Source organism: Panthera leo, chromosome F3, assembly GCF_018350215.1.
Source record: "Panthera leo isolate Ple1 chromosome F3, P.leo_Ple1_pat1.1, whole genome shotgun sequence".
In the NCBI taxonomy this organism is placed as follows: Eukaryota; Metazoa; Chordata; class Mammalia; order Carnivora; family Felidae; genus Panthera; species Panthera leo.
In genome coordinates this window covers 18890789-18914050 of record NC_056696.1, presented here as the reverse complement: position 1 = coordinate 18914050, position 23262 = coordinate 18890789, and the positions used below count along the sequence as shown (strand labels likewise).

The window sequence follows — 23262 nt, the reverse complement described above, 5'->3', positions numbered from 1 at the left end:
TGTCCTGAGGGCCCATGCCCAAAACCTCCAACTCATTTTGCATCTCCTGGCAATGTGCCTCCTTGCTCTAAGGGTCTTTGAACCAAATCACTTTGAACCTTACAGCCTGCTCCTGGTGGCAGTGTCTCTGTGCTGTGATTTGTGGGAAGGGCTATGCCAGGAATTCTAGGCCATGGCTTAAGTAGGAAACCACAGGTAAGACTTACAAAGGAGACATGGGCACAGGAATGTTGGGATACACAAAGCAAAAAGAGACAAGGGTTTGATCGGAGTACAATACACTGAATCGGAGGCATTTCCTCTCCCAGTGACACAGGAGAGGTAACCGAACTTTGTTTTCATCTGAATACCGAATATGCCCCACAGCAGCCATAGATGTGAAGAAAGTATGAACTCTCCTACAACTATTGGAGCCTCTAAAGCAGAGACCGGCTTGAATGTGCACATACGCACATACCCACCAACCTGAGCCAGGATGAAAAGACCCAAGTAAGTTCACCATTCTGGAGAGAGGGGTGCCAGGCAGAAACTTCAGTGACTCTTAGCTCCATCTTTACTAGCTGGTTAAATCCAAGCAGTCCATCTCTCCCCTCTGAGCCTAAAGTTCCTCTTTTGCACATCCCAAACAGAGACTTACTACCTGTCTCGTGAGGCTATTATAAGGATTAGACCGTGGCTCTCATCTAGTTAGAACTCAAAGTTCATAAATTAATTCATGAAATAATTCTTATTTCCAAAGAGAAGTGTGTTTTATTTTGTTGATACTTCAGAAAGATGAGAGTAAAGAATAAAATTTCAAAATTAAACATACACCTATATATTTTAGTGCACGGGGAATTATGCTTTTCCAAAATCTGCCGGCTGAAAAATTTCACGTATGCTATTTTAAATTGGCACATGTAGAAATGTGAATTGGTACTCCAGGTTCTACTTCTATAGACACTGGTGATATCAAGGCTTTTGATACAGAATATATCTCTATAAATGGAATCCATGAAAAATACATCATATATATATATATATATATATATATATGTGTGTGTGTGTATATATATATGTGTGTATATATATATATATATATATATATATATATATATATATATAAAACTCTTTCAATAGACTTTTCAAAAATTCAGTTCAATATGTGTTTATCAAAAACCTACTTTGCTGTGCACACATGTAGACAAAGAAACTTCTAAAATTGACAGTATAATTAGAATAGTAAAGGTGTATTCCTTACTTAAAGATGATGACTTCCATTGAAGTATACTTAACATACAGTGTTACATTAGTTTCAAACATACAACACATGATTGAACAACGCCACCCATTACTCAGTGCTCACAATACATTAGTCATTATCTGTCACCAAACGACATTTTCACAATCTTATTGACTATATTCCCTATGCTGTACTTTTCATCACTGTGACTTATTTGTTTTGTAACTGGAAGTTTATGCCTCTTAATCCCCTTTATCTTCACCCATCCACCCACCACCCCTCCGGCAGCCACCTGTTTGTTCTCTGTATTGAAGAGTCTGGTTTTTTAGTTTCCCTCCTTTTTTCCTTTGCTTCTTTATTTGTTTTGTGGAATTTCTTAAATTCCACATACGGTATTTGTCTTTCTCTGACTGGCTTATTTCCCCTAGCATTAAACCATTAGGTCCGCCCATGTTGTTGCAAAGGCAAGATCTCATTCTCTTTTATGGCTGAGATATATTCCATTGTATTTATATACCACATCTTCTTTATCCATTCATCTATCCAATGGACACTTGGGATGCTTCCATATCTTGGCTATTTTAAATAATGCTGCAATGAACATAGGGGCGCATATATCTTTTCAAATTAGTATTTTCTTTGAGAAAATACCCATTAGTGGAATTACTGGATTGTATGATGTTTCTGTTTTTAATTTTTTGAGGGACCTCCATACTGTTTTCCACAGTGGCTGCATCAACTTGCATTCCCACTGAGAGCGTACGAGGTTTCCTTTTTCTCCACATCCTCGCCAATACTTGTTATTTGTCTTTTTGATTCTAGCCATTCTGACAAGCATAAAGTGATACCTTATTGTGTTTTTGATTTGCCTCTCCTTGATGATGGGTGATGTTAAGCACCAAAGATGATATTTAAAAAAAAAATTTAATGTTTACTTGTTTTTGAGAAAGAGAGAGAAACAGAGCCTGAGTGGGGAAGAGGCAGAAAGAGAGGGAGACACAGAATTCGAAGCAGGATCCGGGCTCTGAGCTGTCAGCACAGAGCCCGACATGGGGCTCGAACTCACTCACGAGCTGTGTGATCGTGACCTGAGCCGAAGTCAGCTGCCCAACCAACTGAGCCACCCAGGCGCCCCAAAGATATTTTTAAAAGTTGCTTTTCCCACAGCTAAATCACAGCTATTTTAATATAGTATTATAGTCCACACTATTTTCACTTCATACAAAATACATAATGAGTTGTATGTTCCTAGATATAAAAGCTAGGTATCGGCTGGAACAGGTACGTGGGCAACATGAAGTTCTACTTGTTCTACCCCTGTGTCACTTTTGCCACTATGGTGGGACACTTCTTTAATCACCACACCAAATGCATTATGTGAACAGCTTCCCCTTCAGGATAAAGGGTACCAGATAGTTCACCTCCTGGAGAACTATCCAGATCTAAAATGAGCACCAGGCACACCCCAAGAGAAAAATCCAAGACGCTAAGAGGTCAAGGGGATTATTAGCTTCATCTGTAATACTGTATTATTCATTTTAGCAAGGAGATTGCATTCTTGTATTACATTAGCAATATAAGATTAATTTGAACTTAGCTCTTATGAAGAAAAACTAGAGCTAGATGTCAGAAAGGAGGCAGAATCTTTTAGAAAAGCAAGGGATTCTCAGGACTGAAGGAATGGTGTTCAAGATAGAGGGACTGCCAGTGAAATGAGCTCAGTGAATCCATTGCAAAATACTCTGAACTAGAGAAACAGATTGGAGAGACAGACAGACAGATACTGACTCGCATACAGACATGGAAAACCAGTCCACCACACTCAATGGCTTTTTCATCCAAAGCCTTCACATTAACTACTGGATCTAACTTCTGGCCACTGGTGAAGGGTAAGATTGAAAGAATGTTCCGTAGTGAAGAACTGTTTGGGCTTAAGAAACCCCTCTTCAATCTGCCTACTGGGTACAGACACACTCAGTAATACTCCCAAGCCAAGCATTTCGACTTCCAGGTCATCCTTTGTGGTGGTCACTGGATAGCAGACCCTGAAACTATACCACAAACTTGAAAAGAATCTTCGCTGAGGTTTTTAAATGCTTTTGGTTAGTTACTGGGTTGTTATTTTTTCTGCGCCTTTCCTTTTCACTCCTCTATGGCACATCCTGATTCCAGAGAGACAGGGGAGGCCCTTGAACAGGACACTACATTCTCTTTGTATAGCACTTTACAGCGTTCCAAGTATGCTCACATGCTTTGCTGGAGCCTCCATAAAGTTCCTTGGGTTTTTATTCCTATTGGAGATTTTTGTACTATAATCCCCAGTATACCAAAAGTCATATCATAGAAGTGGAAAGTAGGTTTTGAGGAGGTTAAGTGATTTCCTCTAGCTAAAGTCTAGAGAGGTAGGAATTTGGGTTTCCCCACCTTCAAGTTCTGTATTCTTTTGACTACCCAATGCTTCTTAATTTGGGGTGAGCAGGAAGTCACAAACTCGTAATAAAATTTGTTGACACTCGTCAACAAAAATGGGGAAAACATCATTTTCCCCCAAAATGAAGTCACACAAACACTTAGGCATAAAAGTTTCCCACAATTTGGGAAATTCCCACAATTTCTGAAAGCTACGAGAACCCTTTAAAAGCTATTTGTAGTCCAATTAGGGGTCAACAGAAATCATATTAAGAATGCTTGCACTATTGGTGTGCCTGGGTGGCTCAGTTGGTTAAGCGTCCAACTTCGGCTCAGGTCATGATCTCACGGTTCGTGGGTTCAATCCCCGCATCAGGCTCTGTGCTGATGGCTCACAGCCTGGAGTCTACTTCAGATTCTGTGTCTCCCTCTCTCTCTGCCCCTCCCCACCCACACTTCTTCTCTCCTCTCTCTCTCTCTCTCTCTCAAAAATAAACATTATAAATTTTTTTTAAATTTTTTTAAGTGCTTATTTATTTTTGAGAGAGACAGAGACAGAATGTGAGTGGGTTAGGGGCAGAAAGAGAGGGAGACACAGAATTCGAAGCTGGCTCCAGGCTCCGAGCCGTCAGCACAGAGCCCAATGTGGGACTCGAACCCACAAGCTGTGAGATCATGACCCAAGCCGAAGTCGGTCACTCAACCGACTGAGCTACCTGGGCACCCCTATAAAAAATTTTTTTTAATAAATAGATAAAAAGTGCTTGCACTATTGGTTGAACCATATGCCTTTTTTGTAGATGAAAAATTATCAAATGTTGGCAATTTCATATGGCCCACCCTAATAATATTGCTACCTTTGTAGACTTAAGAAATTTGACGGGGCAGAGAGATTAATTCTCACAGTTTCAGGGGATCTTACCTGACATCCAAATCTAACAGAGGAAGGGAGGCTGTGAGGCAACTAGCATCTTGCCACTGACCTGTCTCAGTAGTCTCCATATGTGACGATGTGAGTCAGAATGGGAAACAGTTTTGAACCTGGTTTGACTTCCTTCCCACATCCAAGCCTGTCTCCCTTGCTTTGGTCAAAACTCAGCTGATATCCTATGTTATATTCCTTCATAGTACAAGTATGGCTATAAACACTATGGGCTTATGTGATTCTCTTTTTGGAAGAGTGAAGTCAAGTTGTCATTTTGGGAAATGAAGAGGGAGCACCATTATGACCCCCCACCAGCCAGGGGGAGACATTTGGAAATGTGTGACTCGGCAAGTCAATGGAAGGACTCAGATCAGAATCAGCTTGTTGTCTCCCTTCCTTCTAACAGCATTTCCTCATCTGTGATTTTAGACACCAGGGCTAAGTCTGCAGAGACTCTGTGTTAGAAGAGCCCGTGCAACCCAGAAGGGGGCTCAGAAAGAGGGAAACCAAATCTGTGGTGGATACTGCGGTGTGGGGGTCCACTGTGAAATCTGGGAGACACTGTGAGACCACCTCCTTCATGACGGAGCACTCAACCCACGGCAAAGTCTCCTTCTGGAAACTGCCCTCCAAGGAAGAACGACCCCACAAGCTCATGGCACTCTTCTGGGGAGGCTGGAGAGAGAAGAAACCCACGTCCAGTGGCCTTTTGATAGGAGTGAGTGGTGTACGGGTAGGAGAACTCTGAGGGCCATCCAGCTCCGTGTGGGATGCCGACGCTGTCACACGGCCGTCTCACAGCCCTCCTCTCTCACTACTTTCTAGTTCTTTCACTCCCCCAACAAGTGTTGATCTTAGGAAAAGTTCTCGATAAACTTGCATCAAATCTTTGCCTCAGACTCTGAATCCTGGGGACACTCCACACAAGACAAACTGAGAATGAGGGAAGGTGTTATGGAATGCATGTGGAGAAGCTTCTCTTGGGAACAAGAATGTGTAAGTGAGGGAATGAAGGAGCGCACTCTGGAGCCAGGCAAGCCTCCCCACACCCCGTTGAGAAAGATCGCCATCCCAATTACTCATGTCACTTCGAGTCGGATAAGATGTTGCGTCAATGGTGTGAAAAAGCTTCCGTGTCAAAGCAATGAAAAGTTACAGAAGTAGCAATCAGACAGGAAAGTGGAAAATGGGTGCTTTTCCTTCTGGGGAGAAACTGTTGAGCCACTGGGAAATGAAGTTCCTCTTTCAGTGCACCAGGCTAGTCTCTGGTGGAAATGAAAATCGTGTTATACGTAGTCACCTTTGTTTTTGCAGGATTCCCAGGGAAGGCAGGGATCCACACAGACTGATTTTCTAAACAGGTTTTCTTTTGAAAGGCAAGACCTGTTTAGAAATGTCAGCGGTGTGTACAGAAATAATTCTAATACCTATTATAAATGCTCCTGGCCTCTTCACTAGGGAATCCTGTACTTAACCGAATTTTTACTTGGTAAATTGGAGGCCTCATTTTGAACATCAATTATTTTCCTGAATGCTAGGATAACAACCCTATAAGGCAGTGCTCTCCAAACTTTAACGTACCTACAGATCGCCTGAGGGTCTTGTTTTAAAATGCCAATTCTGATTTAGTAGAGCTGAGGTTCTGCAGTCCTACCTATCTCTCAAGTGATGCGGATGCTTCTGGATGCCAACCACATTGTGAGTAGCAAAGCTCTAAAGGTATCAGCAGATATACTTCTCTTTGCTCTTAGCATTTGGTAGCCTACAACTGGAATTCTTCTGTTATTCATATTTATTATCTCTTTCTTTTTTAAGTTCACCATCAAGCTTAAATGAAAATAGAGTGGAGGAGAGCCAAAGCATAAGAGACTCTTAAAAACTGAGAACAAACTGAGGGTTGATGGGGGGTGGGAGGGAGGGGAGGGTGGCTGATACGTATTGAGGAGGGCACCTTCTGGGATGAGCCCTGGGTGTTGTATGGAAACCAACTTGACAATAAACTTCATATATTGAAAAAATAAAAATAAAAAAAATACAGACTGGAAGGAATCATCTAGTCCAAACGCCTCAATTTAAAAGTTTATTTATTTATTTTGAGACAGAGACAGAGAGGGGGCGGGGAGGGATGGAGGGGGAGAGAGAGAGAGAGAGAGAGAGCATGAGTGGGGGAAGAGGCAGAGTGAGAGAATCCCAAGCAGGCCTCGCACTGTCAGCATGGAGCCTGATGTGGGTCTTGAATTCACCAACTGTGAGATCATGACCTGAGCCGAAATCAAGAGTTGGATGCTCAGCTGACTGAGCCACCCAGGTGCCCCCAAATACCTCATTTTAAAGCTAATAAAATTGATGTCCAAGAAGGCTGTATGATTTATATAAGGTTATTTGACTGACTAGTGGTAAAAATAGGGCTTATAATACTGCTCCTCTGAGTATAGGTCTTCTCCCAGTTTCTATCTCCCCTACTAATTTGTTGCTCCTTTTCTGTAGCAGATTGAAAAGTCAGAAAATTAATATTATTAAAATTCTAGGTAAGGTAAATAAGCTTTAACAAAGAGATCTAACCACTTTCCTATGAACAAAACGTCAAAGAATCCAAAGTAATGATTAGACTTGATGCCTTCTATATATGAGTTTTTCTTTTTTGCTAAATAAAGAAATCTGGACAGTTTTCTGGATGGTTGAAGTCATCTCTAAATAGAGGATTAGTATTCAACTAATTAAATTACAAAAAATGTTGCCAAATTTAGCAAAAACAAACAAAACTTAACAAGATGTTCACTTAAATTTTAATATCAGAAACAATAAAGAATTTCTTTAGTATAAATATGCCTTGAACATAGCGTAGGACTCACTTATATTAAAAAATTCTTCATTGTTGATTTGAAATACTTTTTTTCAAAAAGCCCAAGTTGGCAAGATACAAGAATGCACAACTTCAAAAAAATGAAGAGATAAAAGAAAGAAGAACAGAGAAATAAAAAAAAGAAAAGAAGAAGAAATGATTTTGTAGGTGTTTGTATATAAAGAGGAAGAGAGAAAGAATAAATGGGAAGAGTGGTAGATACTTTTTGGACCAGCTAATAGAGAGCACACATTTCTAATACAGACTGGTCCTTAATTTCTGAATGAATGGAGGCTCATTCTTTAAGTGCTTCCTAATAAAATGTAGGACCAAGAGAGGAAGGAAAAAAAAACCCTTTAATAATGACAGAGCTGGCACCATAAAAGTTGTTATCCTCTAAAACTCAATGCTAGAAACAAACAAATAAAATGCTATTAAGAATCCATGATTTTAAAAAGATGTTATGAGTTATTACAAAATACTTAGGGTAGACCAATGATGAAAGCCCTATATGTCAACATTTATTGGCTAAAATCAAAGCAGTACCTAGAGGGAAACATTAGGGAACAGTGAAAACAAATTATCCAAGTGTTTGACACAGGAAGCTAAACAGAACATCAGTATGAATCCAGAATAACAGGGAGAGAGGAAATAATAAAGATAAAGACAGAAATCCTTGACTTGGAGAACCGTGACTAGAAAGAAGAGGAAAATGAACAAAAGTAGAAATTGTTCTTTGAAGAAACCCAGACATGAGTAATCAAGAGAGTGAAGAGGAGAAATCAGAAGGCTTAAAAACATACAATATAAAAGGAGGGGTAACTATAGCTAAGACAGAGATGAGACAAAATAAAAATACATTACGAACAACTATCAGCACGAAATTTGAACACGTGGAAGAAATTAGTAAATGTATGGAAATCTCCCATTGTCCAAAATTGGAAAGGAGAAATTGAACATATTAATAAAATTCAAAGGAAGTTAAATGACAAACATAAATATTTCCTCAAGAAAAAAACCCCAAACCCAATTGGTTTTACAGGTGGGTTAATTTTGAAGGAATAGATAATCCTTATTTTATACAGATGGTTTCAGAAACTACAAGAAGGAAAACTTCTCAATCAATTTTATGAGGCTTGTGTAATGTGAATATTCAAAAGAGGAACAAACTAATTCCTTATATAAATACAAGTGCAAAAATCCAAAACAAAAGATTAACCAATAAAATCCAAGAGCATATTTAAAATATATAATAATCAAGCAGGTTCACTCCACAAAGGCAAAAGTAACTTGATATCTAAAAAAAAAAAACTTATCGATATGATTCAACATAATGATAGATCAAACAAGAAAACTCATATGATCCTATCAATTGACATGTATCAAGTGTTTGATTAAGGTCGGCTCACATATACCAGTATGTTTTTCAAGAGGCAGAAGAAAGAATCTAAGGCTTATTCTAAAATTTATATGGAAAATAAGTGCTCATGAATAATGAATAGCTAACTCAATTTTTTTAAATGTGCAAAAGCGGAAGAAGGTGGGGACGTGCCCTACGAGTTATGCTTATGTAGCAAAGTCTATTCCAGAAACTAGTATATAATTAACGTGGCACTTCAGATCATCAGGGCAAGGATGGAATGTTTTAATGGTTGCGATTATAAATTGGCTTCTCATATATAGGAGGAAAAAAGGGGAGCCCTACTTATTCTAAATACAAAAACAAATTTCAATAGGTTGAATGCTAAACTTCAAAAGGCAAAACTGTAAGAAAGTAAAAAATATGTTTGCAATCTTAGAAAAAACTAATAGATTTATCTACACAACAATTAATAGAAGAGGAACACGAAATGGCTGACAGTTATTTTTGTAAAGGGATGCTCCACCTCACTAATAATGCCCAATATCACGATATCACTTTGTTCACATCAGATTTACTCATTTTAGGTAATTAGATAATATTATGTTTATGCATGGATATGTGGAAATGAATCCACTATTTTCATTTGTCTTGGAAGTATCAACTTTAATTTCAAGTCCACATGCTGACATAGATGTCTCTCTCTTTCAGTGTATTTCTGAGCCATCTGGTTCCACTGATTTGTCTATTTGTTGATATTTTAACCATTATAACTTCATGGTATATTTTGATGTTTGACAGAGTCAGGCCTCCTTCCCCATTAAACTTTTGTAAAATTTCCATAAAAACATTAATATCAGCTTTGTCATTCCTTAAAAGTACTTCGTGAGAATTTTTATTGGGATTCTGGAAAGTCTGGGGTTTAGGGAGAGTCGACCTTCATAGGATATTGAGTCTTTCTGTACAAGACCAGTTTGTGAGTCTTCATTTTTCAAGCTTTCATGTGTCTTCTTCATACAGATCTTTCCATTTCCTCTTTTTTTTTTACATTTACTCCTAGATATTTTACTACCGTCAGTGCTATTGTAAAGGAACTATTTTCTTTAATCATGTTTTCTCTTTGACTGCTATTTAAAAATTAGCATATTTGCTTTCATCTTAATTTCGTATTAAACTATGATACTAAATGAAATAATTTGGGGGTTGTTTCCTCTTTTCAGGTATCAACTTAATTTCTGGGGAAATAATTTGAATTTTATTTCCCCCTTTCGCATTTTATCGTTTCATTTCTTTTATAGCTCAGAAAGTATAAAATTCAAAGTCTAGCATTGGCTGCTATTTCCAGAGAAAGTAAAATAACAATGGTGATACAGGAGTTTTTGCTACTTTGTGCCTCTTTCTCTGTTAGTTCCTTTACATTTTTACTTTGACTTTAATTTGATCTTTTCCTAATTTAGGTGGAAACTTTGATTATTAATTTTATACTGCTTATTTTTCAAACAGAGACATATAAAGCTATAAATCTCCCTGGAAGTACTATTTTAATCATATCTCATACATTTTGAAATGTTGCTTCATTATCATTCAGCTCAAAATATTTTCTAATTTTCCCCAGAAAACCTTCTTTGACCTGTGGATTATTTAGAAATATACTGCTTGACTACCAAAAAATTGCACATCTCCTAGACATATTGTTATTCATTTCAAATCTAGTCCTGTAAAGGTCAGAGGATGTACTCTGTATGACTACAATCATTACAGATTCGCTAAGATTTATTTTATGGCCTAGTATATAGCCTATTTTGGTGAACGTACCACGTGCATTCTGCAGTTGCTGAGTGTAGTGTTTCTACGAATGTCAAGTAGATCAAGATACCTGATAATGATCTTTAAATCTTACACACTTGTCCTGATTTTTTTGTCTGTTTGTTATATCAACGATTTACAGAGAGATATGATAAAAATCTCCAATTATTATTATGAATTTGGCTATTTGTCTATTAGTTCTGTCAACTTTTAATTCATTTCCTTTGAGGCTCTGTTCTTAGGTGATTCAATTTTATAACAATTAAGATTGTTCAGCATTTTTGATAAATTGACCCACTCACCATTATTTTCCTCCGGTAACACTCTATTTTGTCAGATACTAACACTCTATCCCTATTTTCCTCCGGTAACACTCTATTTTGTCAGATGCTAACATAGCACAGAAATTTTCTTACACTTAGAGTTCACATGATATACAATTTTTCACTTTTACTTTCATTCTGCATGTCTTTGTATTTAAAGTGTGTTTTCGGGGTGCCTGGGTGGCTCAGTCAAACGTCGGACTTTGGCTCAGGTCATGATCTCACAGTTCATGAGTTCGAGCCCTGTGTCGGGATCTGTGCTCACAGCGCGGAGCCTGGAGCCCGCTTCCAGTTCTGTGTCTCCCTCTCTCTCGCCCCTCCCCTACCCCTGTTCACACGGCCTCTCTCTCTCTCTCAAAAACAAATGAACATTAAAAATTTTTTAAATAAAAATAATAAAGTGTGTTTTCATAAATGGTATGTAATTCTTTCCATGTTATGTAGACTGACAATCTCTACCTTTTACATGGCATTATTAGGCAATTTGAATTTAATGTAATTAATAGCATCCTTAGTTTTAAGTCTGCCAGAGGGTATTTGTTTTTTATTAGCTGTTTCTTCGTTCCTCTTTTCCTGCTTTCTTTTGAGTGAATCAAGTTATTTTATCATTGTATTAATCTTCGTGTATATGTGTATTTTTTAATGATTGTTCTGGAGATTATAATATGTATATCTAACTTACTACAATCTACATTCAAATAATATTACTATCCACAGTGTAAGGACCTTACAGCCATATTACTCCACTTACCACTTGTCCCTTGTAATAATACATATTATTTCTTTGCAGGAGAGAACAGTCAAGCTGTCACTGAGGTTGCTCGACTTTCCGTTTCACACACTCACGCTTCCTTCCCTTCTTTTCCACAGATGTTGGTACCCAGGCCGCTCCTTAATAAACACCTGGCACACTAAGTTCCATCTCAATTTTGGTATACGTGCTGATGAAGCAAGCACCTAAATTCCATCTCAGAATCTACTCCTAAAGCATCCAACCTGCCACAACCAAAGAAGATGATCAAACTTCCCCCCATCTTTGAAAAATTTCTTTTGATCTGGTTTTCACTCATACTATAGCCCATCTTTTATAAAATTTTGGAGGAAGAGGTAGTCTGCCTCTGTTTCTAGCCTCTGTCTCCTCCCCTTTCAATCTAGCATAGCCCACAGTCCCACTTACGCACCTCCGTGTTGTGTCATAAGTAGCCTCCCCCCAGTCACCGGATACATTCCAGTGGACCCCTAGGGGATGCCTGAAACTGCAGATAGTACCAAACCCTATATTTATACTATGTCTTTTCCTATACATCATACCAATGATGACATTTAATTTATAGATTAGGCACAGTAAGGGATTAACAATAACTAATAATAAAATAGGACTATTGTAACAATGTACTATAATAAAAATTATATGAATAACTCTCTCTCAAAATATCATTGTACTTCTTCTTGTGATGGTGTGAGATAACAAAATGTCTACGTGATGACATGTGAGGTGAATGACCCAGGCGTTGTGACATAGCGTGAGGCTACCACTGACTTTGTGATGATGTGTCAGAGGAGGGTCACCTGCTTTTCAACCTCAGTTGACTGCAGTCACGGAAACTGCAAGAGTGAAAACATGGATGAGGGGGTGCCACTATGTTACCATTACGCTCCCAATTGCCAAGGCCGAAAGCTAACATGGCATCGTTCATTCAAGCAATCGCCAAACATTCTGAAGATTACAACAGGGAAGCTCTGTGCTCAATGCCTGACATAAAACCATGACTATACATGGTCACTGCCCACAAGTTCCTAGAGTTCATCAGATGAAGACGGAGAAAGGAGAACAGCAAAGTATACAAACGCTGTGACGGAAGAGTCTGCTGAGGAGGCGCATAGGAAGAAGTTACCGATTACACTAAGAGGGGCTTGGGCAAGAGGTTCGGGAAAGGTCAGACTATAAAAGATATAATCCATGAGCTAAATCTTAGAAGATGAATATGTGCTTCTCAGAGACACAAAACAGAGAAAGCACTTACAGAGAAAGAAAAACACGAGCTCCCTACCTGAAAGGTTATGGAGATGTGAAAACCTTGGAGTATTCCAGTACTGAAAGCAATCTGTTATGACTAAAATGATTAAGGCGTAGAATGTGTGTGTGTGTGTGTGTATGTGTATGTGTGTAGAGGAGTGTGGAAGATGGGATAAATGGGGGAATTCAATGAGACAAGGTTTATCTCTATCTCTCTATGCCCAGTCACCAGGTCCTTCTGAGTCTGTTTTGTAGTTACTGTATCTGTACCATATGACTTGATGACATTTTGTCTTCTGGAGTATTTGTGCAACATGGCCATGCAGTGTATGTACCTTGAGGATAAAGATGGTGACTCATTCAGCTTTGAACTTCTCTATAGTATAGTATTCTATTCATTTTCGCCAATGTTTATGGAGTAGAATTAAAATTGGCCCTGTTATGAGGTGGAAATAAGGCAAGTGTCTATCAACATCTTTAGCATGAACTGGACACGTGATCCAGAGTGAAGGTGGGCACGCTATAACCCATGGGCCAAATCTGACCCACTGCCTGGTTTTGTATGGTCTGTGAGCTAAGAATGTCTTTTGCATTTTCCAATGGTTGAAAAAAAAATCAAAGAAAACCAATGTGAATAAGGTGAAAATTATATGAAATGAAATTTCAGTGTTCCTACATATAATTTTATTAGAACACAGCTATGCTTGTTCATTTACATACTGCCTGTGGCTGCTTTCATTCTGTAACAGCAGTGTTAACAGAGCTGTAAGTAGTTGTAACAGAGACTGTATGGCCCATGAACCCTAGAATATTTACTATTTTGCTCTTTATACCAGCTCCTGGTATAGAGGAAGGACCGTGGCATTTTGGGATAAACTGGATTTGAATCTGAATCTTATCTGTATCTCTATTAACTATGTTATCCCAAATGTTTAGCATCTCTGAGTTTTCAGATAATCATTTTTAGAATGAGTAAAATCACATCTCTGATAGAGAGCTTGTATGAAAATTAATAATAAGATACCTGGAACAGAAAAAAATATCAATAAATGTGTTTCTCAACCACCACCGTCCCCACACCACTGTGTGGTATCACAGACTCTTTGAAATCCAATCAATTAAATATGTAATACATTTTCTGTTGAAGATTCATACTCAGTGTTTGGCTAGTTGAACCCAAACAAAGAAAAGAAGGAAATAATGGTTTATAGGCTTTAGGTTTTACACAGCAAAGGCTTCACATAGCACATGTTTCCAGCAGTGGACTATAATTTATAATTGATGTTTTAAATATTATATTCAAAATACTATAAGCATACTGTATTTAAAATACCTAACTACTTTCTGTTAGGATTGCTAACCAGTCCAGCCTGAGTGAGACCATTCCAAATTGGGAACATTTTAGAACAGCCATGAAAATAAATACGAACATATGATTTTGCATATGTTGATGGGCTCTCTGCGTAACCAAACAGCACCTCCTTCTCAGATTGCTTCATTTGTTGTCTGTATTGCTGAGATTCAAAGCACTTTCTGGAAGGAATCATTCCCTCTGTTTCTTTCTCTATCCCCCAATGGCACCTCGAGTTATAATATGCACTTAATAAATCCTATGAATTAGGTCCATGGATACATTGTCTTTGAAGAATTTAGAAGAAAATCAACAAAAGAAGACAAGAGGGCTTTCCTTCCAATTCCACATGTTTTAATTTGTTTTCTTGCTCATGTCATGTTCTCATGTTTATCCCCAGTGTTCAATTCTGGGTCTGGCATATAACAGGTGCATAACGTGTGCTGACTGAATACGGCAACATGGTATAGAGGAATTAACATGCGATCACAGTCAAGAGGCATGAGTCTGATCTTCAGTTTTACCATTTGATTCTTGAGTAATGTAAAAAAAGCACTTTGAGACGAATTCTTATTTTTCTCATCTATAAAATAGGAAAACAACTACTTTGCCAAACTCAGAGCTACTGCCGGGATCAAATTAAAAAGCACATGAGAATGCACTTTGTAAACTATAGTGGCTTTTAAAATGTGCTTATTATTGTAAATAATAAAAATTTACATGTTCTGCCTTATAAAAGAAATTCCTAACATTTTGGTGTATTGGTTTGAGATTAGATGAAACCAAAGAAAACTAAGAGAGACAAGTTCTCAGTAAATGAGGACTAAATTGAGAAATTTGTTGGGAAAGTAGCATTTTAGTAAATGAAGGATTTTGGAAAGATATTTTCAAGGCTAACGTTTTTCAGTATAGTTGTTTCTCACTTGTGCAATAAATTTGTCTCTGATCCACTACATGCAAATCATATGTGTGTGTCAAATCAAGATTAAAGTAAACTAAAAAAAATAAATAAATAAAGAGTCAGAAATCCTATAGCCCTCAGAAAACTTGCGGAAAAAATCCCCAATGAGCTTATTTTTAGAAATCACTTCCTAATTTATTTGGTATTAAGTGGATTTGTAAAAACTAAATTTTATTAATAGGTTTGATATATTAACTCCCAAATATATTTGTGATTTTTTTCATATATATATATATATATATATATATATATATATATATATATATATATATATCCCTACATCATTTGTAGTAAAAACAGGGTGCACACCGAAAATATAAAATATACATGGTAGTTAACTGACATACATTAAAAGAATTCCAGTTGGAGACTTCTGCTTCTAGCTATGAGGAAATAGCTTATAATAGAACAAACACTTCTGTCAAGAATAATTATAAAATATGAATAAAGTAAAAAGAAAATTTTTTTATTTTTTTAATGTGTATTTAATTTTGAAAGAGAGAGAGAAAACAAGCAGGGGAGGGACAGAGAGAGAGGGAGACACAGAATCTGAAGCAGGCTCCAGGCTCTGAGCTGTCAGCACACAGCCTGATGTGGAGCTCAAGCCCACAAGCCATGTGATCACGACCTGAGCTGAAGTCAGACACCCAACTGACTGAGCCATCCAGATGCTCCAAAAAAGAAAAAAGTATGAAAACATGTGAGAGCAACCACAGCAATCAGGACTGAAGAGACTTGAAAAGCAAGAAACCACATTGAAAGGAACCTCACATTCTGTGCCACTTTTGCCATTGAGGTATTTTTCAAACTCTAAGCTCTGCAGAATAAGAGCATAAGAAACTAAGCGGGAATTGGTGGGTGAGAGGCCAAAAAGCCAAACAGTTTTTACCAGACACATACTGCTGAGGAGACAGAAATTGTACTTCAGAGACTATCAGGTGGAGGGCCTAATCCAAGCTTTTATCTGAGACCCCTAAAAAGGGGAAAAAAGGAAAAGGGGAAAAACATATCAGGGCTCACTAATACAGAAATTTGAAGCAGTTTTCTTTTTAATTTGTTTAATGTTTATTTATTTTTGAGAGAGAGACAGAGTGCAAGCAGGAGAGGGGCAGAGAGAGAGGGAGACATAGAATCCAAAGCAGGCTCCAGGCTCTGAGCTGTCAGCACAGAGCCCAACCCAGGGCTTGAACTCACAAACTGTGAGATCATGACCTGAGCCAAAGTCAGACACATAACCGACTGAGTCACTCAGGCACCCCAGAAATTTGAGTCATCTTCATTACTGATTGGATTAAGATGTTCTTTCCCAAATCTTACTACATGTTTAAAAAAAAAGTAAGTGGTCTTGAAAGGAAGATATCATTAGCCACAATCTCTACAATAATATTTAGTTAAAACTTTATTCAATATGAAAGTAAATGAGACTAAATGAATGAAAATAAAGAGAAGAAACAGTCAACATAAACAGACCTCAGGTCACCAACCTATTCGTATTATCAGGCACAGACTTTACAATTATAGGGATTAATATATTTTTAAAATAAACTATAGGATAAAGAATTTCAAACAAAATGAGAATCTATACAAAAAGTTAAATAACAATTCTAGAATTAAAACTACAATAACTGAAATTAATAATGTAATAAACAGTTTAACAGCCAATTATATGGAATAAAAGTTGTGATTAGTAAAACAGAAGGTATACCAGTATGAAATAACCAGGTTATTTCATAACCTAATCCAAGCTTTTATTAGGATTAGGTTGACAAACCGTTAGCCAGATATCTACAAAGGAAAAACAGGCCTTGGAACATCATAGTAAAAGTGCCGAAGACAAAACACAAAGAGAATATACTAAAAGCATCACAGAGTAAAAGACATTGCCTTCAAAGTTGTATATGGCAGATTGATAGCTAACTCTCCAAAGAAAGTATGAAAGTGAAAAGACACTGGGATAACATCTTTAGTTGATGAACAAAAACAACTGGCCACTTAGAATTCTATATACCAAGCAAAGATACCCTTGGAAAATGAATGTCAAATAAAGATACTTTCAGCCGCACAAAAACTGAAAGAATACATTGCCAGCACACTCACATAAAAAGAAACGATGGAATTTCTTTTTCATGCTAAATAAAAATGAGGAAAGCATAGAAATATGGAAAGGCCTGAAGAGCATTGGGCAGGGTAAATATTTAGCTATTTTTAAATCATATTAACTTTAAAAAGCCAGGAAGCAGTAAATGGAGGTAGAGTATTCTCAGGGGCTCACTGCTTATGAAATTATGAGAGCTCTAATTCATAGCAGAGAATTGTAAAGAAATCACATAAATTAAGAAGACAATGACAGACAACACTACAAAACTGAGCAAAAGATTTGAATACGACCTCCAAGAGAAAAAAAAAAAAAGAAAAGTATACAGAAATGGCCAATATATATTTAAAAGACCAAACTCATTAGGCAACATATAAATCCAACTGACATGATGGAGGGGCTACTACCTTTCTATGCCAAACAGAATGGCTAAAATTAAGGCTTGAAATATCAAGTACTGATGAAAATGTGAAGCATCTGGAATACTCATTAGCCTCTGGTGGGAGTATGAATGAGTACAGCCACTATGGAAGATTACTTGGAATTATCTACTAAAGCTTCTCATCTGCCTACCAACGATCTAGCAGTTCCAAATATACCCACCTGTTTATATATGTTCACCAAAAGAAATACAGAAATGTTTATAGCACAACTATGTGTAACACCATAGAGAAAAGCTGGAAATAACCCAAACGTTCATCAATATGGACACACAAGTTTGGTGTACTTATACACTGGAATGCTACGTGGCAATGAAAATGAACCCTACTGCTAAATGAAGCAGCACTCTAGCAAATGAAATGTGGAGTAAGAACGAATGAGACACAAGAAGTACGTACTGTAAAGTTCTTCACATAAAGTTCAAAAACAGGCACAATAGTCTATGGCGATGGAACTAAAAAGAGTAGATACCTCTGTGGTAAAATCACTGAGAAGGGGAATAAGAGTGATTTATGGGGTGATGTCGTACTCTGTTTCTTGATCTGTGTGGTGGTTAGAGAGGATGTTCATTCTCTAAAAATGTATTGATCTGTGCATTTTTGATTTTTTGCACATTTCTGTGTGTATGTTACACTTTGTAAATGGGTTGACTTACAAAGAAAGAAGCCCAAAATTCAAAAAGAGGTGAAAAATAAACCCAAAATATAAAACCTCAGAGAAAAACAAGAGGAAATTTCCCGAGAAGCCTATCCAACATATCACTTTACACACACACGCGCGCGCGCACACACACACACACACACACAATCTACCCACAGCCTTCACAAACAACCATTTGGTTCACTTACTTTGAGCCAAACCTCCTCCTCCCTCTCCAGGCTACCTTCTGTCTGCTCACTCCTTTTATCCTGAGGTCTGTTTCCATTGGTGACACAGGGAAACCAGCCAGTGAGAGGACGGTGCTCTGGTAAATCTGGATGGTATGACGTGCAAATCTGAAATGTAATTTCAATCAAAAATTAAATGTATAAGGTGAGAGAGAAGTAAATACAATGACTCTGTAGCTCAAAACCAAAGTTTTCCTCTCTTTCTGAGTGCCTAATGATCACACTATTGGCAGAAAACTTTTCTCTAAGCAGAAGAATGCCTCAATGCTCTCTGTTAACCTCAAGATATAATTTACCTGGGTAGAAAAACACACATGATAACTCTCAGCCTACCATCAACCCAGATATCTTGCCCAAAGAACAGTCCTGGAACATTTTAGGCAACTGCTCCTAGAATTAGCCATAGAAGTCTGTCCAGGATGATGGTTATATCCTTACTGGGCAGGATCCACCAGTCCGAGGAGTGAGGCTACTGAGTCAGAAACCATTAAGCATTCAGCTGGGTAAAGGAGTCAGGGAACAGAAACACCAGAAAATTTCTCCACTTAATACTTAAGGAAGATAGACAAGCTAGACTAAAAGCCACTTCAGAGAGCTGTTACTAACTCAGAATCTCCCAACTTTCCTGGCTTCCTGTCACTGGGCACCAAGAACTCTTGAGAAAGATGCCAGATTTCACTGAAGAAGTGTAGTGAACATTGCTAGCTGCCTCCCCATATCCATTTCCCCTTACTTTCTTATTAGGAAACTCTGATTTTGTTCAAGGTGGCAGTAAATCCAGTTATAAATGCTCATCTCCTCAGAGACCTTTACAACAAAGGGTGATGACGTGACCTGGATGTGACCGATGAGATGTTGGTGGAAGTCTATAGTGTTAAACGTCCAGAAAAGCTGCCATGATTGTTTCCCAATAAAAAGGGAAAGACTCAGTTAGCGTATACGTACTTCCTGTGAACTTCCCCCATCTTCCTGCCTGAAATGCTGACTTCATGCCTGGTGGAGTCATCTTATGAATAGGAGGAAGAAAGCTGCAAGCCAAGGATGGAAAGAGCTAGAATCTAGAAGATTCCAAGGTCCTTAAGGAGTCTCTCGAACTAGAGCACCAACTCCTGGCTAGTTTCTCAACCTCCTGGGGGTCTCCTGAAGTATACAATGCAATGATTTCATCCTGGCCTAAATTACCAACAGAGCTAAATCACACTTCCATTGAAATGATGGTATTGCTTATTGTTATGATGAATGGAAGAGTTTAGTTGGCAATGGATGCATCTGGAATAGTACCCAAAAGCCAAAGCCCTTAATCTTCTTTTCAGTATTCAACTCTAATTCATAGATGTCAGTCCTTAAAGTCCTTGGAGGATCTCCTATTTATTTAGGTGGATATTCATGGAAAATTGTATACCAGAGGATTTGTTTTTAGTACTAGCTCTAGAATTTCTTCAATAATAACAGTCCTTTAAATCAAGTTATACTTTGATCTTTAATATACTTTAAATTTCATTTGATCCTTGTGATAAACCATTGAGTTAAATGCAAAAGTTATTACTATCCCCATTTTACATATGAGAAAATTGGGGCCCAGAGAGGTTAAGTGACCTGTCAAACCTCGTTTAGTGATAACAGTAGTAATGCCAGTGAATTCAATATTGTAATCCAGGCATTCTGACTCTTTGCTACTTCTTTTTCTTCTTGTAAAATAAATTCTCCCGTATAGAAAGCCCAAGTGTAATTTCTGATATTTGTACATCTGAGGTTAATTTTGCGATGCTTCTCTGTACCTTGGAATCAGCGATTGTACAGCCAAATGTTCCTAGATGAAAACTAGTAAGGGTAAGTGGGGTAAGGGAGGTGTGGGGGGCGGGGTGGGGCAGATGAGATTTAATTGCTAGTCCAGAAATTTTTCATTTAATGTTACCTTATTCCAAGTTCAGTAGGGACTAAATTTGATGTCAAAGACAGGAAAGAAATGTAAGCCCCCCCATAAAGCATGTGAGAGAGAGAGCCCCTTTATAATTCTGCTCAGCCTTCACTCAATTCTTCCGGCTTGATTTACCGTGGAATGAGGTTCTCCAGTTACCAAGGAAGCAGGACACTTCTTGTCTTCATGAGAGGAATAAGCCTGGGTGGCCCACTGATCCACATATCCTTTGGGAGTATAGAGGCCACAGTCTATGATGCTGGTTTCCTTCTCAAAAGGTTCACATATCCCATCTCCCTCATATATGTAACATAGGCTTGGCTCCCCTGGCAAGAAATATTGTATAACATTTCAAAAAGTGTTTATAGATGTCATGGAAAAATCATTGCATTTTTTTCTCAAGTCCACAAAAGAAAATGCTGTTACTGCCAGCTAGCTTAATACCCACCCCAAACATACAGACAAAACGATGTGCATGCACACACACACACACACACGCACACTCACATACACACACACACACACACACACACACACACACACACACACCTTCCTAAAGAAGAAGGATTCTTCATGGGGAGAGGAGTAGAATCCATCTCTATAATAGAAGGTATAGAAAGCAGTGGGATTTGTGAATAAAGAATAGCGAGAGAAAAGTAACCGTAGGCTGGAGGTAGAAAGAAATTTGAAGGCATCGTTAAGCAAGATCCTGAGGGAAGGAGGGGATATAAGAGTAGAAGGTAAAAGAAGAAAGAGAAGTTAAAGAAATGGTATGATGGGCTATGTACGTGGATCCCCTTCATGGTTCTTGAAGTAGTAAAGTATTTGAGGGATTTGTTTTCTATTACTCTTTGTGGCTGAATCGTGTTTCCTCAACTAACTGCACCACTGCTCTGAAAGAGACAATATGGGCACTGGGTTTTCAAGGCTTACATGCCTCTTCTTTCCTTTCGTCTTACAACCATGCGGGGTGTGCATTTTTTGTTTGTGTCATAAATAAGGAACATTTTGCCACAGGTCCCTTGATACGTAAGTAATAGAGTTTGGATTGGAGCCAGGCTCACAGAAGGTGGGCGCAGTGGGGTCTCTATCAAGCTGAGGCCGAGGCACTGCCTTCAAGAGCAAACAAGTGAGGAGCGAATCTGTAAGAAAACGTGCTGGAGTGTTAGCAAGCGAGCTTGTATTCCCTGGACAAGTTCCATACTTGCTCACCAGATAACTCCTCCTAAGTGAATAGTACCAACTACAGACACGTAAACTAGCTTTCTTCAAGTGTGGAAAGCTGAGGTACAGTTAGAAAGCCACTTAGTGAGTTCTGGTCCCGTTTTCTACCAAAACGTAGGACAATTAACATTAGTGGCATGATTCTAATCTCCTATTTCTACTTTAAGTAATAGGACAAGATGACAGGACCAAGATTTGGAAACATAGCAACGTACAGGTATACATTCAGTAACATCATTACTAAAATTCACTGTTACTATACCATTCTCGTTATTTTTAATTCTTCACAGCAATACCACAGGGATGCTGAAGTAATTTTTTCAGTGGCTCATCAACATGTAGCTACTAATTATTTTCCTTCACAATTTCTTCCAGTCTAAGGCCCTTCTGCTGTAAATCTGTCTCTACTTACCAGGAATAAGCCAATGTTCCCAGGATGGGGTTCTAGCTTATTTGGGGTTTTAAACCCCTGCATTCCATCCAACCCATGGCCTTCCCAAATCACTCCCCCAAACCCAAAGCCAATATATGTGCATTTGGAATGACTTTCCCATGATGATTTCTCTCTCTCTCTCTCATATATATGCATATATATGTATTTACACATGTACATGTATTCATGTACATAAATATGTGTATTTAATATATATGTTTGCATTTATGTATATATAAATGTATTTTATATTATATTTTATAATGTACATATATGTATGTCTTGTTTCTCTATTTATAACACTGTGAATATTTCTTCTTGCTTCTATTTTTTTCACCATGGACTTAAAATTTTTGCCTGTTTTTTCAAGTCCGTCTAAAAACAACAGGCCATTTAAAAATATATATATTTCACCATGGTCCCTTCAATCCTAATTTTTGAGAAATAATGGAATATAACTACATGCTGAGCCATGCTATGAGCATATTATACAATGAAACAGAAGTCTAACTGTGGAATGGATCATCTTAGCCTTACCCTGTAAAGTTAAAATAACTTAGATGCAGTCTTACTGGATTTGGAGGCTAAGGAAACAGGAGCCAAGTTTAATGGGATCAAATGTGTTAGAAACAAAACAAGGTGTACTGTTAAGTTAAAGGAGGCTTGAGCTGTACTGGAGGAGACACAGCATTAAGAGAATACATGTGTGCGTGTATGTGTGTATGTGTATATTCAATGAGCCCGTTATGTTACCACACACACACACACACACACACACACTCACACTGCAAACAGAGGTGGCATTAACAAATACTTGTGTACAGAAAAGGGGAGGTAATCGGTTCGGTGTATTCTGTACAGCCAGACCACATCTGGAGTATTGAATTCCTTTCTGGGCATTGACCACATGAAACATGCCAGGTTAGGGTAAATAGGAAAGGGTCTGGAAACCTAATCACATGAGGGGATGTTTGGATTGGAAAGGAGAATAATGGGGAGGCATTTCAAATATCTGAATGGTAGTCAAATAAAACAGGGAAAAAATTAT

The 23262-nt window shown here is 38.0% G+C and overlaps 1 protein-coding gene across 2 annotated transcripts in view; it reads right to left on the bottom strand.

Annotated features, from left to right (window-relative positions):
- The window catches only part of PAPPA2 (pappalysin 2), a 269518-nt gene that overhangs the window by 108298 nt on the left and 137958 nt on the right, over positions 1-23262 (bottom strand). For both annotated transcript variants that reach the window (XM_042925583.1, XM_042925584.1), the window contains exons 10-11: positions 20693-20883; positions 18601-18747 (exon numbers count right to left, since the gene is read on the bottom strand). In XM_042925583.1, coding sequence (XP_042781517.1) covers positions 18601-18747; positions 20693-20883 — 338 coding nt within the window. The remainder of the gene's footprint in view (positions 1-18600; positions 18748-20692; positions 20884-23262) is intronic.